The 14,881-nt window shown below is 38.6% G+C and overlaps 1 protein-coding gene across 9 annotated transcripts in view; it reads right to left on the bottom strand.

Moving 5' to 3' along the window:
- LOC135099889 (folliculin-like) overlaps positions 1-14,881 on the bottom strand; it is a 62,519-nt gene that overhangs the window by 11,346 nt on the left and 36,292 nt on the right. For 5 of the 9 annotated variants that reach the window (XM_064002523.1, XM_064002528.1, XM_064002525.1 and 2 more), the window contains 2 exons: positions 13,648-13,947; positions 604-741 (listed from right to left, as the gene is read on the bottom strand). In XM_064002523.1, coding sequence (XP_063858593.1) covers positions 604-741; positions 13,648-13,947 — 438 coding nt within the window. Of the gene's footprint in view, positions 1-603; positions 742-856; positions 987-13,647; positions 13,948-14,881 lie in introns of those variants that run through there. The other 4 variants (XM_064002527.1, XM_064002531.1, XM_064002530.1 and 1 more) reach the window with 2 other exon arrangements.

Below are 14,881 nucleotides of genomic sequence, written 5' to 3'. Positions count from 1 at the left end.
AACTACGAGTACAGCCTACCTCGCTTCATTCTGTTTCAGCCTTGCACTAACATTTCCTATTTTAATTTTCATCTCCCTCTTACAGCTATCCACACATCTTTCTATATACCAGGCCTGCAATCCCACACAGGGTGGCCCAGACAAAGCACCACAATTGAAGAAAAATAGTTTTCTAATTCCAAAAATATTGAAGAAACAATGTAACACAAAATATTCACACTTAGCCCCCATCAGCTCTCAGTGGAAAGTGGCCATCTTGTGGCCCAACACACGACATCCCAACCACAATCAACCAAATGGAGACATCATACATCCTTAGCTCATTCCTGTCCCTACTGCAAAATTCTCTCCAAGTTCACCCTCAACTTTCATACATTCTCTTGCATTCTTATAAAAAGCCTTAATTCCATCTAATAATTGCCCTCCTACACTATAAATTTCAAGAACACTTTTGCATCACACACAACTCTTATTGGTTTGATTTCTCTTCTCTTTGTATCTCTACAGCCACACTTCAAACACATACCTTTAGTTATGCCCATGCTTACTAATTACATATGTTATACTATATACTATATTCAAAGTGAATGTAAAGGATCTTACCTTATTAATCCATTCATATATTATTGTGGATAAGTACACACACAGTGTAGAATAAGTAAGAGTAGGATTGCTGACTGCTGATTCAATGCGACTTAGAATTTGTGGTGGTCTGGCTGGCAGTGGTCCTTCTTGAGTAAGCTGATGTAAATGAAAAAGAAACATTTACCATAAATTACTTAAGGGCAAATAATGTCATTAAGTTAATCAAAAGCTTAAATACTAATGCTATGTATTTGCTTATAATTCATCCCACCAGTTTGGTATAGACCATCATAGTGCCTCTATAATCTGGCAGTAAGTCTTGGTGATGTAGTGATGTGTAGGGGAAGAGTGGGGACCAGTGATGTGAGTCAGTGATGATTCATTGTCTGCAGGTTAGTGTCCTGAGAAGACAAAGGATTCCATGTTACCACCATATATCACTTTTTTTTACCCTACATAGTGGAGAGGAGGTAAAAGAAGCTGACCTGGTAGCCATAGCAATATTCTATCACTGTGGAAAGTCAAATAAGGAAATAAGTGAGGGAACCAGTGTCTCAGGGCAATCAATGGAACTTGGGACAAAGCATTTTTGTGATGCAGGCACGCACAGTTTTAGAACTCATTTTACCCAGCAAATTTTAGTTCTTTTCCTTCAATTGCTGTGATGATATATGAAGATCCATTTCCATTTGTTATTGTACGAGCCTGGCAGTGCGGGAAGAAACCAAATATGGCCCGTCGGGATGTCTTTTTTTCTGGTGGGGATTTTGAAGGTCCCTGCATCATGAAAATCTTTTGTCCTACATTCCACTGATTGTCTTGAAATACCAATTTCCTCACTTGATTCCTCATTTAATTTTCCATAGCAGTATAGTATTGCTATGACTCCCAGGTCATCCTTCATTTCCTTTTCGCCACTCATTGTTCCACAGGGTCAAAAAGAGCGAATGGATGGGGGAGGAAGAAGAGCAATGTATGGTGATGAAGTAAAATCCCTTATCTCTTCAGAACAATAGCCTGCAGACAAGTGAACCATCATGGACTCATGCCACTGTGGTTCCTACTCTCCCCACTACCCATCCCAAGGCTACCATGATGCACTGCCAGATCAGAGAGATGCTATGATGACCTATATCAAAATGACAGTATTTCTTGGCAGGGTAGGGTTTGCACCAAGACAATTTGCTAGTACTGTGTATGCGTATATACATACACACAGTAAATCCTTGGTTAAAAGGACCCACTTTTAACAGATTTTTAATTTAATGGACAAGGTCAGAGGGTCAGAAATCCACAGGGATCGACCAAGAATAGTTTTTGAACCAATCACACCTGTAGACTGCAATAGCATATGCAGGTTATGTTAGTTTAAACTGTGGTTGCCAATACTGGTAAGAACATACCAACTTTGGTACTTTTGTCTGGAGTACATTTGGCATGTCTTTTTAATTCAATAGTATGGTAAGTTTTAACATGGTGCTTCTTCCACATGCTTATTACAATACAACTCACACACACACACACACACACACACACACACACACACACACACACCAAACGTTTGAAGGACTCTGGTAAAATGTAAGTATGTACTTAAGTTATTAATTTGTTAAAGTTTATTTTCAAATATAATAATTTTTTTATGATTCCAAGTTGTTCAGGTATTCTCTTCTATTATTTTGAATCTTGAATTTTGAAGCAATTATAAACTCTGGGGAGATCACAGGAATGCATCTCAATGTTTATGATGAATTAAACAAAAAAATTCACTTAGATTGCTCCTAAATAAGGGGCTTTGTGTACATGTCTGACACTCATATTATATCTAACAATACAACTCACCTACAGGGATCCACTGACAACCTGCCAGTCTCAATACCTCACAGTCCATTGCTAAGTGTGCTGTGCAAGTTGAATCTTCACTCATGGTGTTCAAGATTACTCAGTCATTTTTCGTGAGCAGTATGTACATTATGGCATCTCGAGATGATCGAAAGAGTAGAGAGAAGCAGAAGATAGTGAATTTAAGTATCCAGCAGAAATCAGAATGCTTGATATGGTAGAAAGGAGAGTGTCAGTGCATATTATTTGTGAGTGAGGAATATGGAGTGAAGAAGCAGACTGTGTTAGACATATGCAAGACAAAAGACAAGATATGAAAATCTGTCTTGGATTTTAATATTCAAAGTGGTGGTAGCACAGCTGTGAAAGCAAGTTAGCACATGAAAGTTGCAAACAATGAATAGCTTGAGAAGGCAGTTGCCAAAAGATTTGTACAGCAGTGAGCTGCTAAGATGAATGTACAAGGGGTGGAGATTGCAGCATCAACTGAAAAATTAGTTAGACACATGAACAAGTGATGGATGGTTATGGAACTTTCGATGATGTCATGGTTTGACAGGACAGAGAGGTTGGCAGTGCTGGCACAGTAGAGGTAGAGCTATTTCAATTGATACCAGGGGATTTGGTCCAGAAAAAAAAGCTGCACAAATCAGCGCTATATAATGCAGATGAGACACGTTTGTTTTGGCAGTCTCTACCGAGAACTTGCAAGTGTTTACTCATCAGCTAATGCTGATGGCACACACAGACTTAAGCTGAGTGTCATAGGCAAGTCTGTCCAGCCACAAGCTTCAAAGGATGTGATGATTGACTTAGCCGTTCATTACTACCACTCCAAGAATACCTGGTTTACTTCTATCATCTTCTCTGTTTTTTTTCAATAATTTTTAAACAGAAGTAAGGTAACACCTGGAGTAAGTGTTGAAGAAGACGCCAGGGAGGTGAAGACCCTGCTACTTCTAGATAATGCCCCAGCACAGCCAGTAGCAGATAATCTCAAGTCAGGATGGGCAGATTTGGGTGATGTGCCTACCACCCATCCCTTATCCATCCCATAGATCAGGGAGTGATTATCTCATGCAAAATGATGTACCAGCAACACTACTTGGATAAGGTGTTGGTGGTGTTAGAGGAGGAGAGTGAAAAAGACAACACACAGGGCGAGCACTCACTTGCTATTGTCATGAATTACATCAGGAGCGCTATCTACAATCTCGCAGCTCTATGGAAAGATGTTAAGATGACTACCTTATCAAACTTATTGAAGAAGGTACTCCTCAACACTGACCCTAAACTTGACTTAGAAGGCTTTCAGGCCTCTGATTTCCATTGCACCTTTCAGTGTGTGGGGGGAGACATTAATCAAGATAGAACATATGGAACAATGGTCGGAGGAAACTGGTGAAGACCCAGGATACAAGCTGTAAAATGTAGAAGAGATTACTTAAGAGGCCTTCACTAGACAGCACAAGATAAACAGTGAAAGATGACAGACACACACCAGTGCCACCCAAATCCTCACTACGTCAGCACACACTGCTCAGTGAGTGCATTTTATTAAGGTTTCCCAGCAAGCATAAAACATAAGTTGGGATAAAATGACTTATTGGCACTTCAAGTGCATCTTACCTCCTCACTTATGCCCATAGCAACAATGACCAGTATTAAGCATTTTACCAGTGTCAGTGTCCTCGGGATGAAAAACATTTTGTTTTTGTTGTCCTGTTCATGCTGTGGCATTTGTAGTGATAAGTTCTAGGTAGACAAGTCAAGGTGATATCATTAATTCACGGACCTTCACATGTCGGACATGAATGGTGTTGATAAAGCAAAACAAGTGAATTTAAAACATGAAACTTCCAGAATGTGATACAAAAAAATCAAGGCAGTCAGTGAAGAATTGTTAATTTGTCCTTCCCCATTTTTAATGCTTGCTGAGAGGCCTTAAGTAAAACACATTCCCTGAGCAGTGTGGTGCCACGATACAAAATCATCATTCATTGACTAATACATTTATATCTGGACATCATCACATACATGGACTTATCATTATGTGTGTGTACTTACCTAGTTGTGATTTATGGGAGGGGAGTAATCTCATAGTATTCCGTCTCTATATCTATCCATTTTGGTCTTAAAAGTGTGAACAGTTATGTCACTGACAACGTCTTCACTGAGTTCATTCCATTTCTTCACACTTCTGTGAGGAAAACTATACTACTTGATGTCTCTTCGACAGTTAGCTTTCTTCAACTTACTCTGTCCCCTTGTACTGTGTCTAAATTTATAAAACATTCTTTGTCCACATTTTCCATACCATTTATCATTCTACAGATTTTTATTAAATCTCCTCTCTCTCTCCTATTTTCAAGGGTAGGAATTTCCAACATTCTTAATCTCTCTTCATAGGTCGACTTAACTCCGGAACTATTTCAATGATTGCTCTTTGTACTCTTTCCAATTATATAATATTCCTCCTTGTATGAGAAGACCACACCACTGCTGCATATTCCAATCTTGGTCTTATGGAAATCAACAATTTTTTTTTATCATTCCTCCATCCAAATATGAGAATGCCATTCTCACTCTTCAACAAATTCATCATCTCTCCATTAATTTTATCAATGCTTCTGTCCGGAGTCAAATTTTCAGTAACTGTTACTCCTAAATCCATTTCTTTTGATTTCTTCAACTTCACACCATCCATCTCATAATGATATTGTATTCTTCTTTTACTCTTACCAAATTCCATTACTTTACATTTACTTAAATTGAATTCCATTTGCCAAGATTTACTCCATCTATTTATCTTAATTAAATCATCTTGCAGTACAATACAGTCAATTACATTTTCTACCCTCCGTATCAGCTTAGCATCATCCGCAAATAAGTTTGTATAACTATCTATTTCTTCATTCATGTCATTCACATGTATTACAAACATTATCGGTCCCAACACTGACCCCTGTGGGACACCACTAGTTACTTTCAGCCAAGATAAATTTTAGTCTTACATTATAGTTCTCATCTCTCCACCATCTAGATAATCATCCATCCCCTCCAGCAGTCTTCCTCCACATATATATCATCTTGAACCATTATCAGTACTCCTCCTCCTTTTTCCTTTCTATCTCTCTTCCAATAATTATATCCACCTTCCTTAGAGCTTAAGTGGACTTCCTCTTTTAACTTTGTCTCAGTTAGGTACAACACATCTGGTCTATTTTTCCTTTAAGTAATCTCTCACTTCAAGTACACCTGAAAGTAACCCGTCTATGTTTGTATACATAGATGATGTTTGTATACATAGCTGATGATACCACCCTGCACTTTTCCACGGCTTTTCATAGACGTCCAACCCTTCAGGAGGTAAACATTTCACGTAGGGAAGCCAAAGAACGCTAGACTTCTGATCCTTCTAAAATTTCTGATTGGGGCAGAGCAAACTTGGTATTGTTCAATGCCTCAAAAACTCAATTCCTCCATCTATCAACTCGACACAACCTTCCAGACAACTATCCCCTCTTCTTCACTGACACTCAACTGTCCCCCTCTTCTACACTGAACATCCTCGGTCTGTCCTTTACTTATAATCTGAACTGGAAACTTCACATCTCATCTCTAGCTAAAACAGCTTCTATGAAGTTAGGCGTTCTGAGACATCACCAGTTTTCTCACCCCCCCCCCCAGCTTCTAACTCTGTACAAGGGCCTTATCCATCCATGTATGGAGTATGCTTCACATGTCTGGAGGGGTTCCACTCGTACTGCTCTTCTAGACGGGGTGGAATCAAAAGCTTTTCGTCTCATCAACTCCTCCTCTAACTGACTGTCTTCAGCCTCTCTCTCACCGTCACAATGTTGCATATCTAGCTGTCTTCTACTACTATTTTCATGCTAACTGCTCTTCTGATCTTGCTAACTGCATGCCTCCCCTCCTCCCGCAGCCTCGCTGCACAAGACTTTCTTCCTTCTCTCACCCCTATTCTGTCCACCTCTCTAACACAAGAATTAACCAGTATTCTCAATCATTCATCCCTTTCTCTGGTAAACTCTGGAACTCCCAGCCTGCTTCTGTATTTCCACCTTCCTATGACTTGAATTCCTTTAGAGGGAAGTTTCAAGACACTTATTCATCAATTTTTGACCACTGCTTTGACCCTTTTATGGGACTGGCATTTCAGTGGGCATATTCTTTTATTGGATTTTTGTTGCCCTTGGCCAGTGTCCTTCCTACATAAAAAAAAAAAAAAAAAAATTTCTCTTAATGTACTACTTCTCCCACCACATGCAATTTGTCCGTCTGCTGCTGTGGTTCTTTCATTTCTCGTTCCCTTTCCCGAATATACCATTTCCTTAGCCTATATCCTAATATCCTATATCCAATTCCTATATCCTATATCCAATGAAATTTCCTCTTCCCAGTCTCTGTCCTTCTCTCATTTTTTTACTTGGCTTCATTTTCCAGATCCCTCTCTTCCCTGTCTTCCAAGTTCATCTCTTTTTACCCAAATATTCTTGTATTCTGAACTTTCAGCCAGCTTCCCAGTTCTCACTAGGATCTCCTCTAATGCAACTTGGGATCTCATTCTCACTTTTAATGGTCTTTTACCTCCTTCACTATATTTTTCAATTCTTTATGCTTCTTCCACTTCTCGTTCCAGTCCTTGTTCCTCATCTTGGATCACTGTAATAATTTTCCTTGCCAATTCCTTCTCTCTTCTCTCCCTGACAGACTTTACTGGGATTTCTTCTCTTGCAGTCCAAAAAAGACCATACATTTCTTCTTATCCACTGTGTCTCACTAAAACCTCCTTTTCTTTAATTACCTGAATTACTGTGTCCTTGGTCTTTTCCTGTACTTGTTTTTTAACCATCTCTGTGAAGCTCACTTTTTCATTCTCATGTTCTTTCTTCCAGGTATTTCTCAATTCCTCCAGTTTGGTTCCACATACCGCCCCTTCCACTTTTCCTGCACTATCCTCCACCTTTTGTTGCAACCCTTGCAGAGTTACATCATATTCATTACACTTAGTCTTGAGTATCTCATTTTTTTTCTTTAGTTCCTCCATTGCTTCTTTCATCTCATTGCTTATCTTTAGAGCATTCTCACATTCACTATGCTTCTTTCTCAATTCTTTGTTTTCCACAATAAGTTTGTCCTGCTTTTCCAGAATCCAGAGATCAGTTCTCTCATGCACCTTATTTCTTTCTCTACACTGATTATCCTCCTCATATTTCCTTTCTCTTCTCTGAATCCTGAAAAATCCCTTTCTCCACTTGCCTCCGCCAATTGTCTCAAGCCCACAGGGGTTTCAATAAAATGTGCCTTCTGGCTCACTTCCTCACTCGGTTTGTTTACAAACACATCACGACTGGTGGCGCTACCTAGATCTTCTTTTCTCTCCATTTCTTTTAACCTCAAAATACTCCTTTATGTATTAAATTTGAAGACAGGACACTGTTACCCCCTCTTGCCCCTGCATATACATTACTAGGCCTCATTGTTTTGTCCAGATCCAGTAGCTTCTATCTTCAGGAGCTCTAGCATCTGCATCTGAACAGCTGGCCGATGTGTGCTCGTGTGTGTGTGTGTGTGTGTGTGTGTGTGTGTGCGAGACCTGACTGCAGTTAAGGGAGACAAGAGATCAGGTGAAGTGAGAGGCATTCTCTCTCTCTCTCTCTCTCTCTCTCTCTCTCTCTCTCTCTCTCTCTCTCTCTCTCTCTCTCTCTCTCTCTCTCTCTCTCTCTCTCTCTCTCTCTCTCTCTCTCTCTCTCTCACTCTCTCTCTCTCTCTCTCTCCTCCTCCTCCTCCTCCTCCTCCTCCTCCTCCTCCTCCTTTCCCTTTCTTTGGAGGAGGAGGAGGAGGACAAAAACAAGAAAAAAAGGCAAGAGAGAGAGAGAGAGAGAGAGAGAGAGAGAGAGAGAGAGAGAGAGAGAGAGAGAGAGAGAGAGAGACTCTCACTTCACCCGACTCCTCATCTCCCTTAAGGTCTGTCGTCAGGTCGGGCACACACATCACACACAAACCCATAACCAATATTGTATGTAGTTTTTCGTGAATATTCTTATAGTGTGAAGAAGTAGGAAGGAAAAGGAAGGGAGAGGAGGAGGAGGAGGAGGAGGTAGGGGAAGAGAGAAGAGGGAAGAGGAGGCAGAGTGGAGGAGGGGTGAAGAATAAGGGAAGAGGCAGAAGAAAAAAATTATAAAAGAGCGTGTGTATGTGTGTGTGTGTGTGTGTGTGTGTGTGTGTGTGTGTGTGTGTGTGTATTTACCTAGTTGTATAGTACAGGGTCCGAGCCAAAGCTCAATTAGTCCTGTCTCCATACCCGAATTTGTCCAATTTCTCTTTAAACATGTGCACACTCTTTGCTGCAACCACCTCTTCTTTTAAGTTATTCCATATTTCAACCGTTCGATGCGGAAAGCTGTATTTCTTAATATCTCCCAAACAATGACTCTTCTTTAATTTCTTCATATGTCCCCTTGTACGTCTATCTCCTTCCTCCACTTTTACAACTAGGTCATCTCTGTCTATCTTCTCCATGCCATTTACTAATTTGAACATTGTTATCAGGTCTCCTCTTTCCCTTCTTTCTTGCAGTGTTGGTAATCCAATTTCTTCCAGTCTTTCCTCGTAACTTAGGTCTTCCAATTCAGGTATCATTTTCGTAGCTGTTCTTTGTATTCTTTCCAATTTCCTTATATCTTTCTTCTTGTGTGGAGACCATACCACTGCTGCGTATTCCAGTTTGGGGCGTATCATGTGTGTTATGATTTTCTTCATCATTTCTTTGTCTAGGTAATTAAATGCCACCCTGATATTTGCTAGCAAATTATATGTAGAGCCAAATATTCCATTGATGTGTTTTTCTGGTGATAGCGTGTTTTGAATTATTACTCCCAAATCTTTTTCTTCTTTGCTCTTTCGTATTGTGATTCCTCCCATCTTATACTCCCATGAAGGTCTCCTTTTACTTCTTCCCATCTCCATTACATGGCACTTTTTTATATTGAATTCTAATTTCCATCGTTTACTCCATTCATAAATTCTATCAATATCCCTCTGTAGTTCCTCACAATCCTCTTGGTTCTTTATTACTTTCATCAATTTTGCATCATCTGCAAACATGTTAATGTAGCTATTTAACCCCACAGTCATATCATTTATATAGACCTGAAACATTATAGGTGCCAACACAGACCCTTGTGGTACTCCGCTTGTTACTTCGCACCAACTTGATTTATTATCTCTGATTACTTTGCTCATTTCCCTACCTTGGAGATAATCCTTCATCCACTTAAGTATTTTTCCTTTTAACCCTCCTCGATGTTCCAGTTTCCATACGAGACTTTTATGTGGAACGGTATCAAAAGCTTTTTTCAGATCTAAATAGACTGCATCAACCCAACCATCTCTCTCTTGTAGTTTATCTATTACTCTTGTATAAAAGCTCAGTAAGTTTGTTACGCAAGATCTCTCTTTCCTGAAACCGAATTGTTTTTCTGTTATTATATTTTCTTGTTCAAGATATTGCACCCATCTGTTTTTAATGACTATTTCACAGAGTTTACTTACAATACTCGTGAGTGAGACTGGTCTGTAATTCAGTGGTTCCATTTTATTACCTCCTTTGTATAACGGTACTATATTTGCTCTCTTCCATTCCTTTGGTACTTTTCCCTCCTTCAAAGAACTGTTAATTATCTCCCATGTTGGTTCTTCCAATTCCTCTCTACATTCTTTCAATATCCATCCATTTACTTCGTCTGGTCCCATCGCCTTCCTAGTATCTAGCTCTTCCAGTAGTCTTTTAATTTCTTTTCTTTCCACCTGTATGTTTGCTATTCCATGTATTCTATATGTATTCCATGTATTTGTATGTATTCTATTCTGTTGTTCCTCATCTCCCAGTGATGCAAAGACAGTTTCTCTTGTAAATACAGACTTAAAGCTTTTATTCAGTATCTCAGCCATCTCTTGTGTGGTTTCATAAATTTCTCCATTTTTCTTCAGCTTTGTAATGGTATCTCTATGCTTTATTTTTCCATTTACATATCTATAGAAAAGTTTGGGTTCTTCTTTACACTTTCCAACTACATCTCTTTCAAAATTTCTTTCTTCTTCTCTTCTTATTTTAACATAATCATTTCTAGCTGTCCTGTATTCTTCTCTATTTATCTCATTCCACTGTTTCCTCATTTTTTTCCATGCTCTCTCCTTCTTCTTTTTTGCCTCTGCACACTTTGCATTAAACCACACTTTCTTATTTTCTTTTACCTTATATCTTGGCACATATCTTTCAACACCTTCTCTAAACTTGCTTAAAAACACTTCATATTTTTTCTGCACCTCCATACCTCTTAATAAATTATTCCAATCAAGCTCTCCGTAGAATTTCTTTAACCCTGTAAAGTCTGCCTTAGCATAATTTTTTCTCTCATTTTTATATTCCTCATTGAATTTTGGCACTTCTTCTTTGATCTCTATCTCCATCTTCACATGATCACTTTTTCCCACTGGACACAAATATTCTATACTTGGTTAATTTTCTGGCTTTTTTGTAAAAACCAAGTCTAGGAGTGATGGTTCATCTTCCCCTCTGTACCTAGTATTTTCTTTCACCCATTGATCCATCGTGTTTACCATCACAGTCTGTAAAAATTCTTCACTCCATGTACTGGCAATCCCTGTCACCTCCATCTCCCCCCAGTTTATCTCCTTGCTATTAAAATCTACTAGTAACACCTTGTTTCTTATCTTTAGCATGTCATCTATACTTTTTATGAACTCGCTTTGCATGTGCTTATAATCATCAGTCCCCCAAGTGTTGGGTCTTTGGAGGCATGTATGCAACAATAATTTTTCTGCTTTCTTGTCCTTGGATCTTGATCTCCACACTCAATGTTTCTGACCTCCCTTCACCATATTCCACTGTTTCTATCAAGATGTTTTTTCTTACTAGAATCATCACTCCTCCTCCTCCCTTATTCTTTCTGTCTCTTCTCCATGTGTTATATCCTTCTTCTTCAAATTCAACATTAATCTCCCTTGTTAGTTTTGTTTCCGTAATGCATGCCACTTCTGGTTTCTTTTCATGTAAATAATCTCTTAGTTCCCTTTGGCTGGACACTAATCCGTCTATGTTTGTATACATAACTTTAATTTAATTTATTGTGGACCCATTTCTTTTGTGTTCTCTCTTTGTTGTCTTACTTCTTGCCCCGCATTCTTTAACCACCATTTCCTCATTTTCATGTCTATCGCTCTCCATATATACCTTTCTGCCTGTTCCTGTGTTCTCTCTTCGTTTTTTGTCTTGGCCTCCTCTTTTAACTCTTTCACCTTGTTTCTTTCCTCCTCATTCATTTCTCTTCTTATATATATATCCTTCATACCCTCTATCTTTCTTAACAAACTCGTTCTTCTCAAGATGTGTTCGGCTGCCGCTTGGGTATTAAGTCTTATTTTCATGGGACATTTCCCCCCTTCTGAATATTTCCCAATCCTGTACACTTCTATTTGTATATCCGTTTCATCTCCTTCTACAATTTTCCCAATGATTTCTTTTGCTCTTTGTAATTCTTCTCTTTCTCTTAGAACTTTATTTGATATGGTCTTCTCTTTATCCCCAAACACCATCAGGCACATCTTTTTTTGTACCGTATCCCTTACTATGTTATCTTTTTCCTTAATGATTTTCACTACTTTTTTCGCCATCTCTTTATCATGTTCTTCTTGCTGTTTTCTTATTATTTCTGTCATATCTATCTTCTCTTGTTCTCTCTCTTCTTTCCAACTTTTCACTTCCTTTTCAACTAAGCCTTTTACTTCACTCTGGATTTTGCCTTCATCTATCCTAACTTCTTTCTTCTCCACCATGCTCCTTAACTTTCCATTTTCTTTTTTGAGTTCTTGTATTTCTTCACTGTACTTTACATTTAAATCCACTATCTTTTCCACTTCCTCTCTCAGTTTCTTGTTTTCCCTTTCTCTTTTTAACTCCCTTCCTTTTAACTCTTCCAGCTCTTTAACAATGTCGTTCGTGTCTTTAAGTCCCCTCTCCTTATCTCCTTTCCATCCTCTGACTAATGTCACCAATCCTCTTATTTCCTCTCTTATCTTTTCATTCTCTTCTTCTAATTTCCATAATCTTGCATTTAACTTGCCTACCTGTATATCCTTTTCACTAAATCCTTCAAATTTTGGTGTGCCTCTGGGCGACGGCGACACGGCGGCGGCCGCCATCACGCTTTGTTTACAGCCGATTTGGATTCGGTGTTTTCACCCACAATTTTCACTTCATCTATTCCATCTCCGATCTTTTTCTACTTCTTCCATAAAAACTCCACCCCACACTGTGCACTTTCTTATACTTTTGTATGGAGCCAGGCTAAGAAAATACCTCGGACCCTGTACCCACAAATAGGCAAGTCTGCGGAGCTGCTCCTGACACGTCTGCTCTCAATGTGTGTGCGTGTGTATGTGTGTGTATGTGTGTGTGTGTATATATATATATATATATATATATATATATATATATATATATATATATATATATATATATATATATATATATATATATATACACACATACACACACAGACATAAGTGGGCATTATCATGATAAATGATCACGATAATGATATCACATTATCAGTTATCCGGTAATTATTTTTTCCACGTTATTGATTCATTGGTATCACCGATACTTTTGGTTCCAAACTAGTGATAATTAATAATTTCAATTTTTGGAACATAAGCGTGCTGAAGTTTAAAAAATTCAAAATAAAATGTAATTATTTTACTTAAGTAATTTTCATTAGTGAAGAGACAGGATAAACACAGAATTTGAGTTTTTCTGAGATTTTTGTAACTTTTCTAAGATAGAGATAAAAATAAGAGAGAGAGAGAGAGAGAGAGAGAGAGAGAGAGAGAGAGAGAGAGAGAGAGAGAGAGAGAGAGAGAGAGAGAGAGAGAGAGAGAGAGAGAGAGAGAGAGAGAGAGAGAGAGAGAGAGAGAGAGGACACACAGCCAAAAGGTGTGAATTGTTTTAGTCAATCCCCTTCAATTACCACTACCCTTTATATGGTAGCTTTTACATGCTAAGTTAATCCACCAAGGATCAAAAGACAGGAAAGTTAGGTGGAAAAGAGGCATGCACTGGCTCTATGACTGTTGCTTGAATTTACTAATAAAATCTTCCATTAAGTGACATACCTTGATTGTGTAATTCTTGATACTGTCTTTTATATCTTGTACATCTTTTGGGTCCTGATAATCTCCCTTGATTACCTCCTGTGTGCTGAGTAAATTGGAGGAGGTTCTTGGGGTTGCCTTGCTAGAGACCTCACCAGTTTCTCCTTTTGGAATGAGATCAATAACACAGAGATTCTTCATTGCCATGACATTTTGAGGAATACTGACAAGGGAATGAAGGCCCAGAACATTGCAGGAGGCACAGTCCACATAGTGTGGTGAGAAGTGGATTGCTCTGTAGCAGTGTTTAGGCAGCAGAGGCTGAAAGAAGGTAGTATTATTAATTTATTTCCTTATATCTTTATAATCATGTTTTGCTCCTCTTGCCAACATTTTTACACTTACTAAACTATAGACTTATCTGCACACCCCTCACACATTCATCTGCAGGATTCATCTCAAGCATATAAACTCAGTCTATTTTTGAAAACCACCACCAATTCCCAGCAATCTGTGGTCTGACACCTTTAGTACTGGCAAAGTTGTGAGGGTGCTACAGTACCTATAAGTAGTACCTATAAGTATTATTTTAAAACACAAGATAAAGAACTGTGATCTTGCTGCCTAACAAGAACAGAAAGCTCATTTATATATATGTGGTATGAGTTAATTAATTTATGGAGAGACTACACATAAGTGAAGTTGAAAGGGACAAAATAAGTAAACAAATATCACAGAACTGGATGACATGAAAGTCTTTGGCAAAATGGTGAAGGAACGTAAAAACAGGTGAAGGTAGAAACTTTTTACCATACCCATTCCTTAAATGGTAGTTCTCAAAAAGGGATCTGAAATCACAATATATGCATAGATAGGCAAATACTAATTCACTGCTCTTATTTTGTTCTTATCAATCAACCACCAGTCCCAGTTTTTCCTATACACCATAGTTCTAAATTCATGTACAAATAACTACTAGTAAACGATAACTCAACACAGAACAAACTGTGCTTTCCACTAATTCAGGCATAATATGCTTGCCACTTCTGTGGTACATAATGAGCATACAGGTGAACTGGGGTTCTTGAAAGGAAGGTAAATTAATTAAGAAGTCACAGGGAAATATCTGTTGAGACATTAGGGTAGACACACAGTGAAAGCAAGTTTTCTGAGAGGGCAACCCATTTCCAAGCTAGGAGGGGAAGACTTGAGTAACCAGTGTCAGCCCACACTGGTTATCTGTCAGTTGTCCACC

Source organism: Scylla paramamosain, chromosome 4, assembly GCF_035594125.1.
Source record: "Scylla paramamosain isolate STU-SP2022 chromosome 4, ASM3559412v1, whole genome shotgun sequence".
Taxonomy (NCBI): Eukaryota; Metazoa; Arthropoda; class Malacostraca; order Decapoda; family Portunidae; genus Scylla; species Scylla paramamosain.
Note: the sequence above shows the minus strand (reverse complement) of the source record. Positions and strands in the feature narration are given on the sequence as shown.